Below are 23,680 nucleotides of genomic sequence, written 5' to 3' on the forward strand. Positions count from 1 at the left end.
GGCGGCAGCTTCCGGCAGCGTGACCTGAGGGCGAGAGGCCAGTGGAGTGCGGGAGCTGAAGGAGTCTTCGCAGACGGCCGGTAACTGTCGGCGGTTGGGAATGGTCGAGTATGGCTTCTCTAGTGTTTCAGCTTGGGGAGAGAGGGGCGGCCTTCCTCTTGCAGCCGAGGCTGGAGCCGGGCGGGACTTCAGTCCAGTATCGTGGCGGAGCCCATTTTGCTGCCCCTCCCAGGCCTTTACCCGCTCCCTAGGATTCCCGGGGCTCAGTGGGTGTGAGTCGGGAGACGTGAGTTCTCTTCCATTCTGCGCCTCTCATTGGCTCTCTGACATTGAGCGGAACGCGTCCTTTATCTGACCTCAGCTGCCTTTTTTAGAAGATGGAGATTGTATTCACAGTGACTGTGACCTCAGCTGCCTTTTTTAGAAGATGGAGATTGTATTCACAGTGACTGTGAGCTTCTTAACGGCGGGAACTGACTTAGTGTTAAACACTGTCGTGTATCGCTGGCACAGTACAAGGATAGTATAGGTATTCTCTATCCACTTAAGTTATTTGGAGTCACAGATCTTTGAAAATCTGGTGTGAGCTACGGATCCTCCACCTCTCTAATACTTCCCCTGGCCCCCGCCCCAAACACAAATGCTTATGTACAGGAAGTTTTACTATTTCAGATTACTTCCAAGATCTCTTTCCTGAAGCCCATCTGTGGATCCCAGAGCCTGGCAAGTAGACATAGTAGGCGTTTCAATATTTGTAATCATTAGATAGTAAGTGTTCAGTTAATAATTTTTATTTTTAATTATTATTATTTTTAGAACAGGTCTCACTGTGTCGCCCAGGCTGGAGTGTAAAGATAATGTTCACTGCAGCCTTGACCTCTGGGCACAAGCAGTCCTCCCAACTAGCTAAAACTCACCACCTTGCCCAGCTAATTTTTGTATTTTTGGTAGAAATGAGATTTTGCCATGTTGCCCAGACTGGTCTCCAATTCTTGGCCTTAAGTGATCAACTTCCCTCAGCTCCCCAGAGTGCTGGGATTACAGGCATGAACCACTGTGCTCAACCCAGTTAATCATTTTTTAATGTATGAAATGCTGTCTACTTCACAGGAGGGAAAAAGATAGATATCCTATTATTAAGTTTTAATTGTTGGCCTGGCCATGTGCTACTCTCACTTGTCTCCTGACAACTCTAGGAGAGAGGCTTACTTAATTCTCATTTGGAGGCTTGGGAGAATTAATTTGCCATAAGTCATTCAACCTATATGGTGGAGGCAAGAATTCAAACCTGTGTCTATCTGAAACTCCAAAAGCACCCCCCCTTTGTTTTTTTGAAGTGGAGTCTTGCTCTGTCGCCCAGGCTGGAGTGCAGAGGGACAATCTTGGTCAGCTACAGTCACCGCCTCCTGGGTTCAAGCAATTCTCCTAGCTCAGCCTCCCAAGTAGCTGGGATTACAGGCGCCCACCACCATGCCCGGCTAATTTTTGTATTTTTCATAAAAACGGGGTTTCACCATGTTGCCCAGCCTTGTCTTAAACTCCTGACCTTGGGCGATCCAGCCGCCTCAAAGTGCCAGGATTACAGGCAAGAGCCCCCAGACCCAGCCAAGCCCTATATTCTTAACTAATCATGTTCTTAACATCTAGATGCAGCAATGTATTTGAATGTGATCTGCAGTCTCTATTGTAGTTGTGAAATGGCTTTTGTCAACATGGGTGACCCCAAAACAAACACTGCATGCTATGGAAATACTTTTTGTCTCTTTTTCTCCCGTGGTATCTGTATTCCTTGTTTAATAATAACATTGTGTTTTACAACCTGCACTCTGTGCCCATGTTATTCAACCCTTTTTACTTTGGTGATTGCTTATCAAGTGTATTGACCTTTTATGGCTATCGGTTGTGTTGCCTTGTTCTTCTTGACCTCCAGAGCCCATGTTTTTGATTATAACTGAAATATGAGATGACAATATTTGGACTTAATTTCTTTTTCTTTTAAAGGGACAGTGTTAGGAACCTCGGAAGCACAACCAACATGTGTAACATTGAAGAAGCCACTAACCAACTCCTAGATGTGAACCTTCATGAGAACCAGAGGTCTGTACAAGTGACAAAAAGTGACCTCACAAGTGAATCTGAGCTTCTAGTCACTGTTGGTGCCACTGTACCTACTGGCTTTGAACAAACAGCTGCAGATGAAGTGAGAGAGAAACTTGGGTCACCATGCAAAATCAGCAGAGATCGCGGCAAGATATATTTTGTCATTTCACTGGAAAGTCTGGCACAGGTTTGAATGGAGCAATATTTAAAATAGTTTTCTAAGTTGATCATTTTATGATTACTTTTCATTTTATAGACCCCTTTGGAATCCTTTCTGATTTTCATTGCTCTGCCCCAAATCAGGTGATTTTAAAGTATGACTGCATTTTCTATTGAATACTGATTTGTAGTTTTGAGTGTAGTTTCAGTATCCCTTTTCTGGAGTGCTTAGGACCAGAAATGTTTCAGATTTCAAATTTTTGAGGCGTGGGGGAGTTTTGGAGTATTGCCAGTTGAGCATTTCTAATCTGAAAATCCGAAATACTGCATTGAGCATTTCCTTTGAGTGTTGTGTTGGGGCTCAAAAAGTTTCAGATTTTTAGATTTGGGATGCTCAACCTATAATAGGATTGTTACATTTTTAGAGGTGAGCCTAGTATTTCTTGAGGATTGAATTCACCAGAAAGAATACTGTTTAACTTAAGAATCTCTGAGTAGCACAGTATTTATTTACTTCAGCATCTAGCAGATGTTTAAAATTTGGTGTTGAAACATAAAAGAGATTTTCCTTTTAATCTGCATAGAAAATTCTTGCTCAGAAGTAATTACGACTCAAGGTAAAAAGCAAAGATCACCAAATTGCAATCTTGCTGTGATAAAGCTAAGATATATCTCATTACCACAAAAGCAGCAAGAGGGCAGGGATTGTTGGCTATTTTTTCTTTCCCACCAATATATCCCAAGCTCTTAGTGTCTGGCATATAGTAGGTATCCAGAAAATATCTGTGGGATGAATTGGTAAGCAAATATTTTCCGTCCAGTATTTTAGCCAATACCCTCAGCAGCTTTGTGAAGATAGACACTATTATTATCCTCATTAATCATTAGGCTTAGGACAAATAAATAATTTGCCCGGGATCACTCAGCTGGTAATCACAGAACTGGAGCTCAAATCCCCTGCCTTTAACCATTGCAGCATACAGTGTACCATAAAAAGCCATCAGGGAAATGTGATAGAGCCTACTTGAGTGGCTTCACCTTTCCCTTCTCCCCCAAAAGACATGTTGCCCACAAAACACTTCAAGCTTCTCTCTTTCCATCTGCCCTTTCTCCCTTTCTCTAGGGGAAAGCTGATTGGTAACCAAAGAGATGAGAAACTAGGGAAATGGAACATTTTAAAAATATAAAATATAGTAGCTGCTTTAAAACTATTATTCCTAGTTTTTAAAATACTTACTTATTGATAGCTCGTGTTGTTCAAAAGCTCTTAGAAATGTGTGTCTTTTTTTTCCTCCCAGGTTCATTGTCTGAGATCAGTTGATAACTTATTTGTGGTGGTTCAGGAGTTCCAAGATTACCAGTTCAAAAAAACAAAGGTGGGCTATTCCAAACATGGTGGCTGATTTTTGGCTGTCTTCCCCGAAGAGATTATTTCCACTTTTCACAGTCTGAACATTTAGCATTTGTAATAGAGAATACTGGGAGGCTTTTACAGTAAAATCCAGAATTCTGCTCACAGTCTATCCCCAAAAGATGTTTTTTAAAAAATTAGTATTGAAAACCATTGAAGTTTATGAGAAAGAAAACATTGTTTTACTTACAAAAGATATAAAGCTTACATTAGCTTTGCTCATACATATATATAGTTCCAAAATAGAATTGCTTGCAGAACATGAACCAAAGAACCAGTGACAGTTTGTGTCTTCTACAAATAACGCTTCCTTACCATCCTGATTTTGCTCTGCTTTCTTCTCTTTCTTCATTTTTTGAAATAATGCCAAAGTAATATCTAAATACTCCTTCAGTTGTTAGGACAACAGCTTTGTCTCCAATATGTATTTAGCGTCTGAATCCTAAATATTCAGCTGCTGCCTAAGCTGAAGGTTGAAAATAGATTGCAGCAAGGCTTTAGGTTTTTTCCACACTGCTTTTTGGTTAGGTTTCTAGAGTTCACTGCTTGCTTAAAAACATTTTTCTGTCAGTTTTACCTATCTTAGAAATAATCTTTTTAAAAACAACTGTGATATGCTACCAGTTGTCTTTTATTCATTGGCAACATGTTGACTTCCGAAACGTTATTCAAAAACTGATCAAAGTTGTATGAACCCACAGCCTAGAAAAAAATAAGACCAGACCTAAAAGAAGTCAGACTGAAGATAGATAAAAATTTTATTAACTAAAAATCTAACTTTTAAAAAACTTTAAAGCATTCTAATGAGTTCTCTTATTTTTAAGTATTCAGATAATAATCATGAATTTATTAGCCCCACCCCCTTCTTTAAAAAAATACTGAGACAGGGTCTCACTATGTTGCCCAGGCTGGTCTCAAACTTCTGGGCTCAAGTGATCCTCCCACCTAGGCTTCCCAGAGTGCTGGGATTACAGGTGTGAGCCATTGCAATACCACCCATACCCACGCCCCCTTTTTTTTTTGAGACGGAGTCTTGCTCTGTTGCCCAGGCTGGAGTGCAGTCTCAGCTTATTACCACCTCTGCCACCCGGGTTCAAGCGATTCTCCTGCCTCACCCTCCCCAGTAGCTGGAATCATAGGAGCATGCCACCACACCTGGCCAATTTTTGCATTTTTGGTAGAGATGGGGTTTCAGCATGTTGGCCAGGCTGGTCTTGAACTCCTGACCTTGTGATCCATCCTTCTTGGCCTTCCAAAGTGCTGGGATTACAGGCGTAAGCCACCATGCCCAGCCTACATCCCCCCTTTTTAAAAGTGTGAACAAATCTGTGATTTATATGGGTTTTTAAAAACTGGTTAATACATGTATTTGGAGCAAAAATGTAAAGACTAAAAGGATAAAGAGTGAAAAGTAAGTCTTTCTTTCTATATCCCCATGCTATGCAGCTCCCTCCCTGGAGGCAACAATTCCAACCAATTTCTTGGGTATTCTTTTAGAGATATTTTACAAATAAATGTATTTTATTTACACAAATGAAAGCATAGCATACATACTGTTGGGTGCTGTGCTTTTTTCATATACAAGTTGAGTATCCCTTAACAAATACTTGGGACCAAAAGTGCTTTGAATTTGTTTTGTTTTGTTTTTTGAAATATTCTGGGCCCAGCACAGTGGCCCACGCCTGTAATCCCAGCACTTTGGGAGGCCAAGGCAGGTAAATCACGACGTCAGGAGTTTGAGACCAACATGCAAGATGGTGAAACCCCATCTCTACTAAAAATAGAAAAAATAGCCAGGCATGGTGACGGGCATCTGTAATCCCAGCTACTTGGGAGGCGGAGGCAGGAGAGTTGCTTGAACCTGGGAGGCAGAGGTTGCAGTAAGCTGAGATCACGCCACTGCCCTCTAGACCGAGCAACAGAGCAAGTATCTGTCTCAAAAAAAAGAAGAAAAATATTCTGAGGATGGAATCCATGTCTAAACACATGATTCATTTGTTTCATATATACCTTATACATATAGGTTGAAGGTAATTTTATATGATTTTTAAAATAATTTTATACATGAAACAAAGTTTGTGTACACTGAACTATCAAAAAGCAAAGGTGCCATTATCAGCTACCTGTGCAGCATCATATTGGCACTCAAGTTTTAGGTTTTGGATCTGGGACATTGAGATTAGGAATGCTAAACCTATGTGTTGGAGATCCCAGCAGTATCATTGCTGGAGTTGGCTGTGTATACTCCATTGTGTGGCTGTATCATAATTTAACCAGTCCCATTTTAGGACATGAGGTTTTTTCACACTCTTTTGCTATTACAGTGGTGTAACAAATATACTATGTAAATTCTTGTACGTATTCAAACTGTCATCTTTGTGTTTATCCCATTGATGTTTACTGATAATGACAACTGTTTAATTTTAGTTTTGTCATGCTTATACTTTTTTTTTTTTCTGAGAGTCTCACTCTGTCACCCAGGCTGGAGTGCAGTGGTGTGATCTCAGCTCACTACAACCTTCGCCTCCTGGGTTCAAGCAATTCTCCTGCCTCAGCCTCCTGAATAGCTAGGATTACAGGCGTGTGCCACCATGCCTGGCTAATTTTTGTATTTTTAGTAGAGACCAGGTTTCACCATGCTGGCCAGGATGGTCTCGATCTCTTGACTTGTGATACACTGACCTTGGCCTTCCAAAGTGCTGGTATTACTGGAGTGAGCCATCACGCCTGGCCTCATGCTCATACTTTTTGCTTTTTCTTATTTGAAAAGCCTCTACATTATGTCATCTTTACTTTTTTCACGTGCCTATGTTTTCTAATAGTTTGGAAGGGCTGTGTGTGTGTGTGTGCGCGCGCGTGTGCGCATACACGTGCGCACTGTTACCTTTATAACTACAATTTGATATTATTATCTACTATATATACACAGTATTTTTTGGAATCCCTGCTAAAAGCAATGATGAAATTGGCATATTTATACTTTTTTTCTTCATTTCTTAAATTATTTTTCTTAGTGTTCACCCTTAACCCTTTAAATATATTTTATTTATCAGCTTTAACTTCTATCTTTTTACCTCTGGGTATAAGAGATGAGAGTATCAGTAAGCCCATTTACATGCCATGTCAGTTTATAACATTCACTTTCTGTTTTATAGGCACATTATTTGTCCTTCTTTTATACTTTGTATCTGTTGAATGGCATGAGTTCAGAAATGTTTGTGTTTCACCTTTATATTTAGCTGATAGTTTGGGTATAAAATTTGGAATTAGGCTCTCCTTCTGCTGGGCGCGGTGACTCACGCCTGTAATCCCAGCACTTTGGGAGGCCGAGGCGGGTGGATCACGAGGTCAAGAGATCGAGACCATCCTGGTCAACATGGTGAAACCCCGTCTCTACTAAAAATACAAAAAATTAGCTGGGCACGGTGGTGCGTGCCTGTAATCCCAGCTACTAAGGAGGCTGAGGCAGGAGAATTGTCTGAACCCAGGAGGCGGAGGTTACGGTGAGCCAAGATGGTGCCATTGCACTCCAGCCTGGGTAACAAGTGCGAAACTCTGTCTCAAAAAATAAAAATAAAAATAAAAAAATAAAGAATATTTTAGTCAGTGTTCATTGTCTTTTGTAAAATATTTATTTTTTTGAGACGGAATCTTGTTCTGCTGTCTAAGCTGGAGTGCAGTGGCATGATCATAGTTCACTGGAGCCTTGACGTCCCAGGCTCAAATAGTCCTCCCATCTCAGCTTCCTAAGTACCTGGGACTACAGGCATGTGCCACCATGCCCAGCTAATTTTTGTATTTTTTTTGTAGAGACAGGACAGTGTTTTGCCATATTGCCCAGTCTGGTCTCAAATTCCTGAGTTCAACCGATCCGCCTGCTTCAGCCTCCTAAAGTGTTGGGATTACAGGCATGAGCCGCTGTATGCACCCCAGACTCTTTTTTTTTTTGTCCTTGTTTCCCAAACAATACAGTATAACAACTATTTACATAGCATTTACATTGTATCAGGTATTATAGATAAAAACAGAAATGATTTAAAGTACTCTTGACAGGATGTGTGTAAGTCATATGCAGATACTATACCATTTTATATGAGGGACTTTTCAGTATTCTTGGGTTTTGGTGTCCTTGGGGCGGGTCCTGGAACCAGTGTTCCCCATGGAGACCAACTGCCTGTAGGTAAAAGTAGAGGTTTATTTGTTCGATTATGTGGTGAGAAATGAATGGATTTTTTTTCTCTATTCTTTATAGGAAGAAGTTCTAAAGGATTTTGAAGACTTGGCTGGAAAACTTTCATGGTCAAACCCCTTAAAAGTGTGGAAAATTAATGACAGTTTTAAAAAGAAAAAAGCAAAGCGCAAAAAGATAAATCAGAATTCAAGTAAAGGGAAGATTAATTATGGACAAGAAGTCAAAATCGATCAGAGAAATGATAAAAGAGACTTCACTAGCCATGCTTCAGATTCTCATATCTTAGATTATTATGAAAATCCAGCCATCGGAGAGGAGGTATCAACATTAGTAGGTGATGATTTGGCATCTTGCAAAGATGAGACTGATGAAAGCTCAAAAGAAGAAACTGAACCTCAAGTGCTAAAGTTTAGAGTCACATGCAACAGGGCAGGAGAAAAACACTGCTTTACCTCAAATGAGGCTGCAAGAGATTTTGGGGGTGCTGTTCAAGATTATTTTAAGTGGAAGGCCGACATGACCAACTTTGATGTGGAGGTAGGTATAGGCTCTGACTATGATGATTGAAGAATGCCATCACAGATATGTAGGATTTTCAGACTAATCCGATTTTATGCTGAATTTAATTGAGGAAATAGTAGGGGGTGGTTAAGAAGAGCATAGGCTATGGAGACAGATTTAGATCCAAATTTTAACTTTACAACTGTGTAACTTCAGACTGCATAGTCTCTAAGTCTGTTTCAAATGGAACCAATAATAGTTATGTACCTTTAAGGTCCTGAAGGATAAATGATGTACATTTAAAATATTTCATACAATACCTTGCATACGCTAAGTATTCTATACATGGAAGCTATCAAAGTTGAGTTGTCTGTTTTCTTTTCTTTTCTTTTTTTTTAGACAGAGTCTTGCTCTGTTACCTAGGCTGGAGTGCAGTGGTATGATCTCAGCTCACTGCAACCTCCACCTCCCTCGTTCAAGTGATTCTCGTGCTCAGCCTCCCGTGTAGCTGGGACTATAGGCACATGCCACTACGCCTGGCTAATTCTTGTATTTTTTAATAGAGACATGGTTTCACTATGTTGGCCAGGCTGGTCTTGAACTCCTGAAGTGATCTGCCTGCCTCGGCCTCCCAAAGTGCTGGGATTACATACGTAAGCCATCACACCTGGCCTGACCTGATTTCTTTGTTGTTGTTGTTGTTTTGTTTTGTTTTTGAGATAGAGTCTTGCTCTGTTGCCCAGGCTAGAGTACAGTGGTACAGCCTCCACTCACTGCAACCTCTGTCTCCCAGGTTCAAGCGATTCTCCTGCTGCAGCCTCCCGAGTAGCTGGGATTACAGGTGCCCACCACCACACCTGGCTAATTTTTGTATGTTTTAGTAGAGAACAGGTTTCACATATTGGCCAGGTTGGTTTCGAACTCTTGACCTCAGGTGATCTGCCTGCCTCAGTCTCCCAAAGTGCTGGAATTACAGGCATGAGCCACCATGTCCGGCCCTGATTCCTAATAGGGTACTTTTTTACTATGATGTACATTTAAAATATTTCATACAATACCTTGCATACACTAAGTATTCTATAGATGGAAGCTATCAAAGTTGAGTTGTCTGTTTTCTTTTCTTTTCTTTTTCTTTTTAGACAGAGTCTTGCTCTGTCACCTAGGCTGGAGTGCAGTGGTATGATCTCAGCTTTCATATTATAAAATTCAACCAGAACTAAAAAGTTATTTTGGCCGGGCACGGTGGTTCACACCTGTAATCCCAGCACTTTGGGAGGCCGAGGCGGGTGGATCACGAGGTCAAGAGATCGAGACCATCCTGGTCAACATGGTGAAACCCCGTCTCTATTAAAAATACAACAAATTAGCTGGGCACGGTGGCGTGTGCCTGTAGTCCCAGCTACTCAGGAGGCTGAGGCAGGAGAATTGCCTGAACCCAGGAGGTGGAGGTTGCGGTGAGCCAAGATCACACCATTGCACTCCAGCCTGGGTAACAAGAGCGAAACTATGTCTCAAAAAAAAAAAAAAAAAAGTTATTTTGTTTTTGTGTGTCTTGGTTGCAGAACTTTGCTACTGAAAAAATAAAATAAGGCTGGGTGCAGTGGCTCATGCCGTAATCCCAGAACTTTGGGAGACTGAGGTGGGTGGATCACTTCAGGTCAGGAGTTCGAGACCAGCCTGGCCAACATGGCAAAACCCCATCTCTACTAAAAATACAAAAATTGGCCGGGTATAGTGGCATGGTACTGTGGTCCCAGCTACTCGGGAGGCTGAGGCAGGAGAATCATTGAACCAGTCAGGTGGAGGTTGTAGTGAGCCAAGATCGTGCCATTACACTCCAGCCTCTCTCAAAAAACAAAGCAAGACTCTCTCAAAAAAAAAAAAGTGCATTTTTTAAACAAACCCTGACCTTCTCAAATTGGGACATCATTGCTGACACTCATTCTAGAGTTAGGGAGAGTCAGCTGTCCTCTTTCTTAAATTCTGCTAGATTTCGAAAGCCAGATACTTCATTTTAGCATGTTTACTTTCCTTGGTCTGAATCCTCTTCTCCCTAGGTGATTGGCATGTAAGCCATAGGAACTAGAGTCTTGAAGTCATCTCTGACAGCTTAAAATGTCTCTAGCAGCTGATATATTTACCAAGGAGCCAATTTCTGTTGCTTTTGGGACACTTGAATCTGGAGCAAGTCACTGATTCTTTCTAACTTTTTTGTGCATGTCAAATCAGGGGAATAATTCCCCATTCTTTTTTTCCTCATATACTGCCATGAAAATGAGTAGGAGGCTCACACCTGTAATCTCAGCACTTTGGGAAACCGAGGCAGGCAGATTGCTTGAACCCAAGAGTTCAAAACCAGCCTGGGCAAAATAGACCCTGTCTCTACTAAAAATAAAACAGATGTTTTTAAAAAGAAAATGAATAGGTTAATTAAAACAGTGATGTCTAACAGTTAGTAAGAGAGTAAGGTGATTCAGAGGACAATTTCTGGAGCTGTGCTGCATAGGTTTAAACCCCAGAGGAGGCCGGGTGTGGTGATGCCTGTAATCTTAGCACTATGGGAAGTCAAAGTTGGAGGATTGCTTGTGGCCAGGAGTTCAAGACCAGCCTAGAAAGACCCTGTCTCTACAAAAAAATTTAAAATATTAGCTGAGTATGGTGACACATGCCTGTAGCCCCAGCTACTTGGGAGGCTGACTTGGGAAGATTGCTTGAGCCCAGGAGGTCCAGGTCACAGTGGGCTGTGATCCTGCCACTACACTCCAACATGGGTGACAGAGTGAAACGCTGTCTCAAAAAAAAAAAATGAATCCCAGAGGAGCTGTCTTTGTGCCTCAGTATTCTCATTTATAAGGGGAATAATACCTAGCTTAGGGGATATGAATATGAGATGAGGCCATGTATGTAAAGCACGTAGAATAGTGCTTTGCATTAAGAAGTGCTATATGAGTGTCAGCTGTGCTTCTGCTGGTAAGCTCATGATGAGGAAATCTTTTGGTGAAAAATTGGGGATCATTTTAGTTTAGTTTCGTCCACTTTTGAGATAGGATCTCACTGTGTCACCCAAACTGGAGTGCAATGAGGCAATCATGGCTCACTGCAGCCTTGACCTCCTAGGCGCAACTATCCTCCCACCTCAGCCTCCTGAGTAGCTGGGACTACAGGCATGTGCCACTGTACTCAGTGTAATATGACTTTTTATTGATACTCTGCCAATTTTGAAAACTTTTTTGTTGAGATATATTTTGCATAAAGTGTACAGATCCCAAGTGTACAGCTCAGCAAGTTTTTACTTATATACACAATGTGTAACCATCCAGATAAAGATATAAAATATTTCTAGTACTGCAGGAGCTCCCCTTGCCCTTTCCCAGTAAGTACCCACTCAAGGCAGTCAATCATTGATCTGACTACTACCATCATAAATTAGTTTTGCCAGTTTTTGAACTTCATATAGATGAGATCATATAGTATGTACTTCTTTGTTTCATTTTAACATCTATTTTCTTTTAATTCACTGTTATTTATCAATTGGCTACAACCAGATTTCACCCCAATTTTTATAACACAAACCTAGTTTGAAGGCTTACAGGTTTTTAATATGTATTTCTTTAAATGTCTAACTTTTTAGACAGTCTGGGCTGTGGTGTGCTGTGCTGATCAGGTGTCCGCATTAAGTTTGGCATCAATATGGCGACCTCCCAGGAGTGGGGTCCACCAGGTTGCCTAAGAAGGGGTGAAATGGCCCAGGTCAGAAAGTCTTACTACTAAGTGCAGTTTGAACAACCCTAAAACTGTTTTCTCTTGTTCCACTTTACTGTAGGTTCTTCTGAACATCCATGATAATGAAGTCATTGTGGGGATTGCATTGACTGAAGAGAGTCTCCACCGAAGAAATATCACACATTTTGGACCTACAACTCTTAGATCAACTCTTGCCTATGGGATGCTCAGGTAAGAAAATAGTGTGCTGTCCAGCTTAAAGTGGTACCTTGGTTTGAATTTCCCCTTCAGAACACTGATTTGTATATGTGTGTTTGAGGTACTGTGTTGGAAGGCAGTGGATCAAGAATAGGATGGAAAGCTAATGGTCTATTTCTTTCTAGTATTGACTCCTTGTGGCCTGAAAATACTGCCTAATAGGTATCTCAGTTTTCTTTATTGTATTTATTTTTTTTAGACAAAGTCTCACTCTGTCGCCCAGGCTGGAGTGCAGTGGTATGATCTCGGTTCACTGTAACCTCTGCCTCCCAGGTTCAAGCAGTTCTCCTGTCTTAGCAGAGTAGCTGGGATTACAGGCAGCTGTCACCATACCCAGATAATTTTTGGGTTTTTGTTTTTTTTTTTTTTTTTTTGAGACAGAGTCTCACTTCATTGCCAGGTGCTAGACTGGAGTGCAGTGGCGCAATCTTGGCTCACTGCAACCTCCGCCTTCCAGGTTCAAGCAGTTCTCCTGCCTCGGCCTCCCGAGTAGCTGGGATTACAGGCATGTGCCACACGCCCAGCTAATTTTTGTATTTTTAGTAGAGATGAAGTTTCACCCCATGTTGGCCAGGATGGTCTCAATCTCTTGACCTCGTGATCTGCCTGCCTCGGCCTGTCAAAGTGCTGGGATTACAGGTGTGAGCCACCGTGTCTGTTTCACCGTGTTGGTGAGGTGGGTCTCAAATACCTGACCTCAGGTGACCCACCTGCCTCCACCTCCCGAAGTGTCAGGATTACAGGCATGAGCCACCTCACCAGCCAGTTTTCTTGATTTTAAAATCAGAGTGATAGTTTTTATCTGCCTCTTGAATGGGGTTACCACATTTCTGTTTAGCAAGGATATGCATGTTGACAGATAGAGCAAATTTTGCTGTTTCATTTCTGTGCAGTGAAAAAGATGAAAGCAGAGTTTTTTTTGTGTAAGGTGTAAATGAACAGAAAGAGCTTTTACTTAGATTTTTAAGCTTTGTACTTACAGCAACCCAGAAATTGTCCTAGAATTTTTCACTCTTCAGAGTGCAAGACCTGTCTTTCCTTCTTCTTTGCCCTTCTGTCTTTTATTGGGTGCTTCTTTTCACCACTTGAAAATGTTTATTTTCTCTAAGCTTCTGTTTTCCAGATGGCAAAATGGGTTTCATGTGAGACTTAAAGGATTATTAGTGAGGATTAAGTGCTGAAGCATATACAAAATACATATTATATACAGTTCCTGGTATGTTCTGGTACTTCAGTCCAGTAATGCATCTTTTATCAGGGATATGTTCTGAAAATGTGTCATTGCTCAATTTCATCATTGTGTGAACATCGTGGATTGTACTTATACAGATTTAGATGGTATAGCCTACTGTACACTGAGCTATATGGTATCTCCTGTTGTAAAGCATGTTATTATATTGAATATTGTAGTCAGTTGTAGCGCAGTGGTAAGTATTTGTGTATCTAAACATAGAAAGGGTAGGGTAAAAATACAATATAATTACTGCATTTATATATTTGGTCCATCGTTGATTGGAAGATTGTTATGCAGCGCATGACTGTATTCCTTCTCTTCTAATCTTTTATTTTCCTAACATACTAATTCAATGACAGTAATAGAAAATTGGGCCCATTTGATAAAGGAAAATCTTCTAATCCTTCTAATCTTCATTAGTTTAACAAATATGTATTATCTACTGCCAGGCATATGGTAGAAACCAGGGATACAGAGAGGGAATTATTTTAGGTACAAATGTTAAAAACCTAAGTAATCAAGTTTCAGATAGAAAAGTGATGATTGTGCCAGAGCGGGGTTTATTGGAAAGATAAAGAGAGAAATCTTGGAGATTCCACAGAAAAACTGAATGTTGGTTCTCAAGTAGGGTAGGAACCACATCTTGGAAAACCACCAGAAATGTAAGCAGCCATTTTTATCACCCTTAGAGCCTGTGGACTCTTGTCTCTTCTCATTTATATGCTGTCTCATCTGAATTTATGTATTTCCAATTTCAAATGACTAGGGCTTTTAGCTCTTTGTTCTTAAATTCCTGGAAGAGAGTATCTGATTGACATTATTTTGATAAGGTGTTTACCCCTTACTCATCAGGAATGGCTTGGAGTACAGGGTGTTTATCCCCTCAAAAAGGTTGCCAGGGATTCTGTTGCCATGTGCTGAGAAGTAGGAACAAGGAGATAGAACAGGACCAATGTTACAATAAGAGCCCACTGTTAACCCCCAAGAATCTAACTTGTGTGGAAGATAAATAATTATCATACATGTGTAAGTCCCACACCAGCACATGAAAAGATTAGAAGAATAAGAGAAGGGAAGAAACCTACTGAACTGTTGCAGGATGGGATGCTTCATAAAGAGGGTAACACTTAAGCTACTAACAATAATGCCTCTAATCTTGAATCTATTACCTACCGGTTTTGTGTCCCTGGGCAGGTAACTTCATGTTTCCTTGCATCAGCTTATCGTTAAAATGAGAATGATGATAATTATCTAACATGGTCTTACTGAGGATTCAGTAAAATAATACATGAAAAAAGCTTCAAGTCCATGCCCGGCAAATACTAAGTACTCAGAGTAAAGCATTTTTTTTTTTCCTTTTTTTATTACCTGGTTCCACAGAGCAATTTTTTTATGTCAAGATTATTTTTAAATTCAAAAGGAAAGCAATACTGAATATCTATTGCCAGTAACCTTATATTGAGGCATATTTTACTTGAGACATTTTCGAGTATTTTTAATGTAATACAGGTTTCTGTTGAAAACAACACTATTGTCTTAAGGTATGAGAGAGAGTGCATGTGTGTGTGTGTGTGTGTGTGTGTGTGTGTGTGTGTGTATTTTAAGATGTCTGCAGACTAAATTTCATCTGAAAGTGAAATGGGTTTTGGAAGATAGTCAAAGGAGATCTGGTTATATGTAATGATTTTTTTTCCCAGAGTAATAGAATATACAGTCAACATATCATTACAAATTGATTTTTTTTTTTTTTTGAGATGGAATCTTACTCTGTTGCCTAGGCTGCGTCTTGCATGATCTTGGCTCACTGCAACCCCTGCCTACTGGGTTCAAGCAATTCTCACATCTCAGCCTCCGAAGTAGCTGAGATTATGGGTGCCTGCCACCATGCCCAGCTAATTTTTTTGTATTTTTAATGGAGATGGGATTTCACCATGTTGGCCAGGCTGGTCTGGAACTCCTGACCTCAGGTGATCTGCCTACCTCAGCCTCCCAAAGTGTTGGGATTACCGGCATGAGCCACCATACCCAGCCACAAATTGATTTTTTAAATATTTGTAGGTTGGTGTTTCTTCATGCTAGTGTGATAGGTCTTCAATCTTATAGCTTCAGGAATCATTAGTATAAAGCCTCAGCTTTTAGTTGAGTGTTCACATAGGCTGTTTTCTTTTCTTTAGGCTCTGTGATCCTCTGCCTTATGATATAATAGTCGATCCAATGTGTGGAACAGGGGCAATACCAATAGAGGTAATCATATTTCTTTAGCTTTTAGATAACAGTGATACATCCCGAATATTCCAGACCTAATAGGCAAATTAGACATAATGAAATCTTCGTGGTTGGATCGGTGGACCCAAGAGTTTTAAAATAATTAACAATAGAAAAGTAGGAACTTTTTTGTAAAGAATATAACTACTTATTTCAAATAGCCAAGTGCCACTGAACTAGATAGATTGTTGGTGATATCTATTCACTAGGTTACAGAGGAAGCTGAGAATTAGAAACTGGTATGAGTCCTCTTTGTGTAACAGACAAGCTGGTAGACTTGAATGGGAATTGAAGGCATAAGCATAAACTTGAGGAAGGTAATTTTCTTCTCTGTAATCCACTTAAGTTCCTAGAGGGAATAAATATAGTTGTAAAAAGGGGAAACTTATGAACATTGCTTGGATTTTTTAGGAAACCTGACAAGCTTAATACCAAATGCTCTTAAATAGTTTTCAAAATTACTGTGATATTAAGAGGGTTTATAAAAACTGTGTAAAGCAAAGCAAGAAATGGAAAGGCATTTTCTAAATGGATAATATGGCACAGTAGAGTCCCCTTGAATAATCAGTATCATCTATATGTTTTTAAACGATTTAGAAGAGAGAGCTCCCAGTAAAATCACTGAAATTTGTGTAAAACAGTTGTTCTTCCATATAGTATACTGAAAGCCAATTGGAATAAGCTGCAGGGAGATACTGCAGATTATATGATTGTGTAGAAACTGGACAGATGAGCAAGCCCACAAGGGGAGAAATAATTTAAACTGTAATTAGAAAATGATACATGTGTTCTGGGAGTTAAAATCCAAGAATGAAATCATAGAAGTCTACCTGATGACTGTGTTCTCTGAAAGCTAGAGAAATTACTGTCGCTAAAGAGATTTCACAGTGAAAACCCAACTGTGGCCAAGAAGGATTCTGGGAACAAAACAGAGTGTTGTTTTCTAGTATGAAATCATGATATGTATATGAAATAGCAGGTAAGGTCACAACATGTCAAGAAATACATAACAGAACTCTGAGTAAAAATAAAGGCTGAAAAAAATTAAAAGATGAAGTTTGAACCATTTCCATGTGAGAGTAGACATGCAGATGTCAATGTAGAAAACCTAAGCTGATAGATGATCAAAATGAATAAAATTATGAAGAAATTGACAAGATATATGTAAAGATTTGTTCACCAGAGTATAAAATACTTGATCTAGAATACTTTTTTTTAAATTTAGAAATACTATACTGTAAAACCCAACTCTTTCCAATGCTGAAAAATCTAAATAGGTTTAGTAGAAAAAAAAAAGGAATATTGGGGAATCAGAATCACTGAGAAGCTTCCTCAAACTCTAGGTCCCCTCTATTTCCCCACCCACCTGAAATTCTGGCATACATCGGCTTCTATTTTGTTTGAAGTCATTGTAGGATTATAGACAGGAGTATTTCATCAGCTTCTAGTGAAAACTTATGAAGCAGTTGTATTCATGGATGAGAAGTATGTTACTGTTCACAAAGGAAGAGGTGTTTGCTACTCATCCCCAAGTAGAGGCAAGCCTTTCTCTGCTTTCAGGTCAGAAACCTTCTGTTAATCTGCATAGAATGTTGTTCAGGCCTAGGGTCACATGTCACCTCATTGCACAAATGATATATGACAGTTTGGTATTTATGTTCTGCTGACAGGTTTTTTTATTTAAAGTTACTAAGTCCTTCCAGGGATATGGTGGTTACTATTCAAAAGCTTATCATACAAAGGAAATTGCATCATTATTATTATTATATAGTTATTATTATTATTATATAGGGTTCTGTGAGCCCCCCCTCCATGTTGGTGCAGAGACGAGAAACTGTAGACCCAGACACAGAGATAGAGAAAAGAAAGTTTGGGCTCGGGGGTCCGCTGCCACCAAAGCGCAGAGACCTGCAGTGGCACCAAGTGCCTGGACACTGACTTTTATTGAGTACAAAGCAGTGGGCAAGGAAGGTAGGGTGAGGTAATGGTGGTCGGTGATAGGGTCCGGTAAATCACGTGTCTTGGAGATAGGGGGCCCAATACTTTGAAGTAGCCAAGGCAATGAGAAAACCTAATGCATCAGCGTTCTTCACATATTTGTTAAAAATGTCAAGGACATTAATTCTTATCTTCTGAGAAAAAGAAACACCAGGTGCAGAAGCAGGGCGTGAGAGTAGACATGGAATGTGACCACTGAAGCACAGCATCACATAGAGAGAGTTAAGCCCCCCGGAAGTCTGTGGGCTTCCCTGACAGTGGTCAGGCCTTACCACGAGCTTGGAGAAGCAGAGTTTTCTTCAAACTTCCCCAGGAAGGAGATGTCTTGATCATTTTGGACATCTCCTTCCCTAGCTGGCTAAACAGCGGGTGCTTTCACAGTGCTGGCGCTGCCGCACAGCTAAGATGCCCTCCGGCAGCCCTTATGCAGGCGTGACAGAGGGCTTAGAGCATCTTGCCTTAGGATCACTTTGTTCACAATGTCACCTCAGTTCCATGCTTCATAACCCCATAGTCATTAGTAAAATTAAAGGTTATATTGAGTATATATCTTTATGATTATAAGTGAGAAAAGATTTATGATTATATAAAGGAATAACTATGTGCCTACATTTCTAATTCTTTTCCAAATCATTATTTATATGGGAACAGGCTGTGGTTTCAGATCCTTGCCAGGGCACTTGGGGTTTTCCCCTACAGTTATTCTTTTTTTTTTGAGATAGGGTCTCACTCTCTTGACCAGTACAGTGGTGTGATCTCAGCTCCCTGCAACCTCTGCCCCCCTGGCTCAGGCCATCCTCCCACCTCAGCCTCTTGAGTAGCCGAGATTCAGATGCACACCACAATGCCCAGCTGATTTTTGTGTTTTTGTAGATATGGGGTTTTGCCATGTTCCCAGGCTAATTTTGAATTCCTGGGCTCAAGAAATCCTCCTGCCTTGGCCTCCCAAAGTGCTGGGATATCAGGTATAAGTCACTATGCCCAGCCAGAAATTGCAATTCTCAAGTGTATCAGATTATGTAAACTCCCACAACCACAAAAGAGTATAGGTTTGGTCAGTTTGATTTGGTTAATATTTTCAAACCACATTTACGTAGAATTTATTTAGGATTTACTTAGTGTGCCAGACACTGCTGGATGAGGAACTGAATAAAATACGAGAACTTACCTCAAAGAGCTTGCAGATTAGTTGGGAGGCACAGAGGGGAAGAAATAATTAAAAGTAGAGCAAGTACAGTGGCAGAGGTGCTTACCTACAAAGTGCTTTTGGGAACGGCACGAGACAGCTTGGAGAGTTGAGGTTGATGAGAGGGCAGCAAGCAGTGAAAGAATCACAGTGTTTTCAGCCAGGGAAATAGCACAGTTGACAACATGCAATGTTTTACTGCTCTAGAAAAGCACGGGATTGTCTTTGTTTGTTGACAATTTAAATAATCATATTTTGCCATTTACTACTTTTAACACATTCTCTTATCTTTTAGGGCGCTACTGAATGGTCCGACTGTTTCCACATTGCTGGTGATAATAACCCACTGGCTGTGAATAGGGTAGCAAATAACATCGCATCTTTATTGACCAAGAGCCAAATTAAAGAAGGGTAAAAATTTAAGATTTCTTAGCATTTTTGACTGAGAGAATCACTTTTTACATTGACTTTATGAAGTAATACCCCCAGTGCATTGTGACATCATTGTAACCCAAATGAATAAACTGAGACTCCATTTACATTTTTAAAATTTATTGAAAATAATTTATATTTTAAAATCATTAATTATAATTTCCCCACCATATGCAGCTTTTCATACCTGTCTTAATATGTCTTTTCCCCCACATATTGGAAGAATATTCTATAGATTCATTTTAATTTTTAAACTTTATATTTTTACATAGTCTTCTTTTTTGCTGTGGGGACAGGGTCTCATTTTGTCACCCAGGCTAGAGTGCAGTGGCATGATCATGGCTCACTATAGTCTCAACCTACTGGGCTCAAGCAATCCTCCTCCCTCGGCCTCCCTAGTAGCTAGGAATACAGGCAAGTGCTACCATGCCCAGCTAATTTTTTAAACTCTTTAGAGATGGGGTTCTTGCTGTTTTGTCCAGGCTGATGTCAAACTCCTGGCCTCAGGAGATCCTCCCGCTTTAGCCTTCCAAAATGCTGGGATTATAGGCATGGGTCACCACACCCAGACCATAGTCTTTTTAAGTCGCTATATAAATTCCATTGTATAGAAATGCTACAGTTTATATAGTCTCTTCTCTGTTTTTGTTACTTTCTAAGTCCTTGGTTAAATATTTTTCTCTGATCTCATTTCTTAGGAGAGTGCTTTTCAAACATTAGTGTACATGTGAATCACCTGGGGGTACTGTTAACACAGATTTGATTCAGTAGTTTGGGATGGGACCCAAGAGTCTGCATCTTCCAGGAAACTCCTTTCAGTTTTCTTAAATACTAGTTTATTTTATTGTGATGAATTAGTTTTGAATGGTTGTTTCATGGAGTTTCTTTGAGCCTAGTATATGGCCAGTCTTTTTTAATTCAAACTGATGAATATTTAAACAAACTTTCTTTTCTAGCTTCTGAATATTTTATCTTGTTCACACCTACACTTTTTGTCTATTCAACTTATACATTTCTATCCGTTTTACTTTGGTTTTTAATATTTTTTGCCTTATGCTTTGTTTTGTGCAGTCATTGATATGTGGTTATAATACATACCTTTAAAAATTATGTATTGATTGCCCTTATTGTATTTTTTTCTTAAATTCTTCATTAAATATCAATTAAATCCTTAATTTCTGCTGATAACCTTTGACTTACCTTCAGTTCCTAACCTGTGCATTATTTTGTTTTTCCGTTTTTTTGGTTTTTTTTTTTGAGACGGAGTTTCTCTGTTGTTATCCAGACTGGAGTGCAATGGCACGATCTCAGCTCACTGCAACCTCCGCCTTCTGGGTTCAAGCAATTCTCCTGCCTCAGCCTCCCGAGTAGCTGGGACTACGCCAGGCGCTCACTACCATGCCCAGCTAATTTTTTGTATTTTTTTAGTTGAGACAGGGTTTCACTTTGTTGAGCAGGATGGTCTTGATCTCTTGACCTCGTGATCCACCCGCCTCCCAAAGTGCTGGGATTATAGGTGTGAGCCACGACGCCTGGCCTATTTTGTTTTCTTAAACCAGTTGCTTTGCCTTAATGGGGAGGATTTAAATCCTTTGTATTTATTATTCATTCTGTCTTCTGTAATCTATATTTACATTAACTGTTTTCTTAGTCTTGTTTTATATAGCATGGTCCATATATTTCCTTTTGTTTTTTCATCTTAAAACGATGACTTATATATTTACCAATTTTACATATCTGTTTTTCTTTTAAGGTCTCCTGTTATTACTAAATCGCTTTACAAACTTTATTCTTCACATAAGTCATCCCAAAATGTAATTTACTGCTTTGGCTGCTTTTTCTTTTTTTTTTTTTTTTTTAAGACAAGAGTCTCACTGTGTCACTAGGCTGGAGTGCAGTGAAGTCATCTTGACTGACTGTAACCTCTGCCTCCTGGGTTCAAGCTCTTCTCCTGCCTCAGACTCCCAAGTAGCTGGGACTACAGGCATGCTCCACCATGCCTGGTTAATATTTGTATTTTTAGTAGAGATGAGGTTTCCCCCATGTTGTTCAGGTTGGTCTTGAACTCCTAACCTCATGATCCACCTGCTGTGGCCTCCCAAAATGCTGGGATTACAGGCATGAGCCACCGAGCCCAGTCTTCGACATCATTTTTAAAGTTGCCTTTTGCAGTTCTCTTTGCATTACAATCATATTTTCAGTTTGTTCTTTTTTCTTTTTTGAGATGGGGTCTTATTCTGTCACCCAGGCTGGAGTACAGCGGCACAATCGTAGCTCACTGCAGCTTTCAACTCCTGGGTGGGCCCAAGTGATCCTCCCACCTTAAGCCTCCTGAGTAGCTAGGATTATAGGCGTGTCACTTTGCCTTGCTAACTTTTTATAAGTTTTGTAGACAAAGTTTCACTATGTTGTTCAGCTGGTCTCAAATTCCCGGACTCCAGTGATCATCCCACTTCAGCCCCTGAAAGTGCTGAGATTATATGCACAAGCCACCGTGCCCAGCCTGACCTTCTATTTTTTATCTTCACGCCACTTCTTAAATTTTGAATAGGTTGATATTATCACTGATAGTCTTAGCATTTTATATTTTGCTGTAGCAATCTCTTTTCAGAAAAAAAGAAATTGTTTTAACAATTTTATGCTTCACAATATGTTGAAGCACCTTTCCTTTGTCCCCACAGCAAACCATCCTGGGGCTTGCCCATAGATGCTGTTCAATGGGATATCTGCAATCTGCCATTGAGAACTGGCTCTGTGGATATTATTGTAACAGATTTGCCATTTGGAAAAAGGTGAGAACTGGTTGGGTTTATTTACTGAGTTTAACTTTCACTCGTTATACTAGTACCTGCTTGTCTTCTAAAAGTGTCATTATTTTCCTTCTTATTTTAAGTCAGGAAAAAAAATTTTAATTTTAGCAGACTTAGCAGAGCTATTTTTCACTTAACATTATGATGGATTCACCCATTATGTTTCTTCTGAGAACTCTCAGGAACGTATTAACTACATTTTGAATCCTGACCATCATAGGAGGTTCTTTTTGTTTTTTTTTTGAGACAGTCTTACTCTATCGCCAGGCGCCAGGCTGGAGTGCAGTGGTGCGATCTTGGCTCACTGCAACCTCCGCCTCCCGGGTTCAAGCAATTCTCCTGCCTCAGCCTCCCGAGTAGCTGGGACTGTAGACGTGCGCCACCACACCCAGCTAATTTTTGTATTTTTAGTAGAGACAGGGTTTCACTGTGTTGGCCAGGATGGTCTCAATCTCTTGACCTCGTGATCTGCCCGCCTGGTGCTGGGATTACAGGCGTGAACCACCGTGCCCGGCCTAGGAGGTTCATTTTTAAATTACCTATAATTCACTTTCTAGCCCATTCTTGAATTATATATTTTACACAAAAAGGTGGTGGAAGACTTGATTCTGTTTCTCAACATAAATTTTTTTTTTTTTTTGAGACAGAGTCTCGCTCTGTCACCCAGGCTGGAGTGCAGTGGTGCACGATCTCAGCTCACTGTAACCTCTGCTTCCTGGGTTCAAGCGATTCTCCTGCCTCAGTCTCTTGAGTAGCTGGGATTACAGGCATGTGCCATCACACCTGGCTAATTTTTGTATTTTTAGTAAAGATGGGTTTCACCATGTTGGCCAAGTTAGTCTCGAACTCCTGACCTCAGGTGATCCTCAGCCTCCCAAACTGCTGGGATTACAGACATGAGCCACCACACCGGGCCTAAATGATTTCTGATCACTTGTTTCGTTTATAGTTTGACCGCTTATTACACTCAGTAAGAGGACAAGTTACATAACTGACATAGTTGTCCAAAAAAATTTTTGATTCAGCATTCTAAGCAGTTTACTAACTCAGCTTATTTCATTGACATGTAATGGCAAAGGTCTGAAAATACAGCTATTTTTCAAGCCTCAGGATGCATGAAACTGTTTTAATATGGCCCTTCAATTTTATATCTTTTGCAAGTGTTTGACTCATTATATCTTCTATTACAGGATAGGATCCAAGAAAAGAAACTGGAACCTTTATCCGGCTTGCCTACGGGAGATGAGCCGTGTCTGCACACCTACCACAGGCCGAGCTGTACTACTTACTCAAGACACAAAGTGCTTTACCAAGGTGCTATACAATTAGCTCAAAATCTCAGCCTGGGGCAACTTTCAGATATTTTTGAGATTTGTGGATGTTGATTTGGATGGGATTTGTTTTTTCTTCC

General features: G+C 40.2%; 1 protein-coding gene across 7 annotated transcripts in view; it reads left to right on the top strand.

The window, feature by feature from the left end:
- The window catches only part of THUMPD3 (THUMP domain 3 tRNA guanosine methyltransferase), a 27,774-nt gene continuing 4,094 nt past the window's right edge, over positions 1 to 23,680 (top strand). The window contains exons 1-9 of one of the 7 annotated variants that reach the window (XM_078351589.1): positions 1 to 723; positions 2,002 to 2,287; positions 3,558 to 3,635; positions 7,923 to 8,399; positions 12,187 to 12,317; positions 15,753 to 15,822; positions 19,323 to 19,438; positions 22,141 to 22,251; positions 23,460 to 23,583. In XM_078351589.1, the coding sequence (XP_078207715.1) occupies positions 2,036 to 2,287; positions 3,558 to 3,635; positions 7,923 to 8,399; positions 12,187 to 12,317; positions 15,753 to 15,822; positions 19,323 to 19,438; positions 22,141 to 22,251; positions 23,460 to 23,583 (1,359 nt within the window). In that variant the 5' untranslated portion in view covers positions 1 to 723; positions 2,002 to 2,035. Of the gene's footprint in view, positions 724 to 2,001; positions 2,288 to 3,557; positions 3,636 to 7,922; positions 8,400 to 12,186; positions 12,318 to 15,752; positions 15,823 to 19,322; positions 19,439 to 22,118; positions 22,252 to 23,459; positions 23,584 to 23,680 lie in introns of all 7 variants that reach the window. The other 6 variants (XM_078351590.1, XM_008982088.6, XM_008982087.5 and 3 more) reach the window with 6 other exon arrangements.

This window comes from Callithrix jacchus, chromosome 15, assembly GCF_049354715.1.
Source record: "Callithrix jacchus isolate 240 chromosome 15, calJac240_pri, whole genome shotgun sequence".
Classification (NCBI taxonomy): Eukaryota; Metazoa; Chordata; class Mammalia; order Primates; family Cebidae; genus Callithrix; species Callithrix jacchus.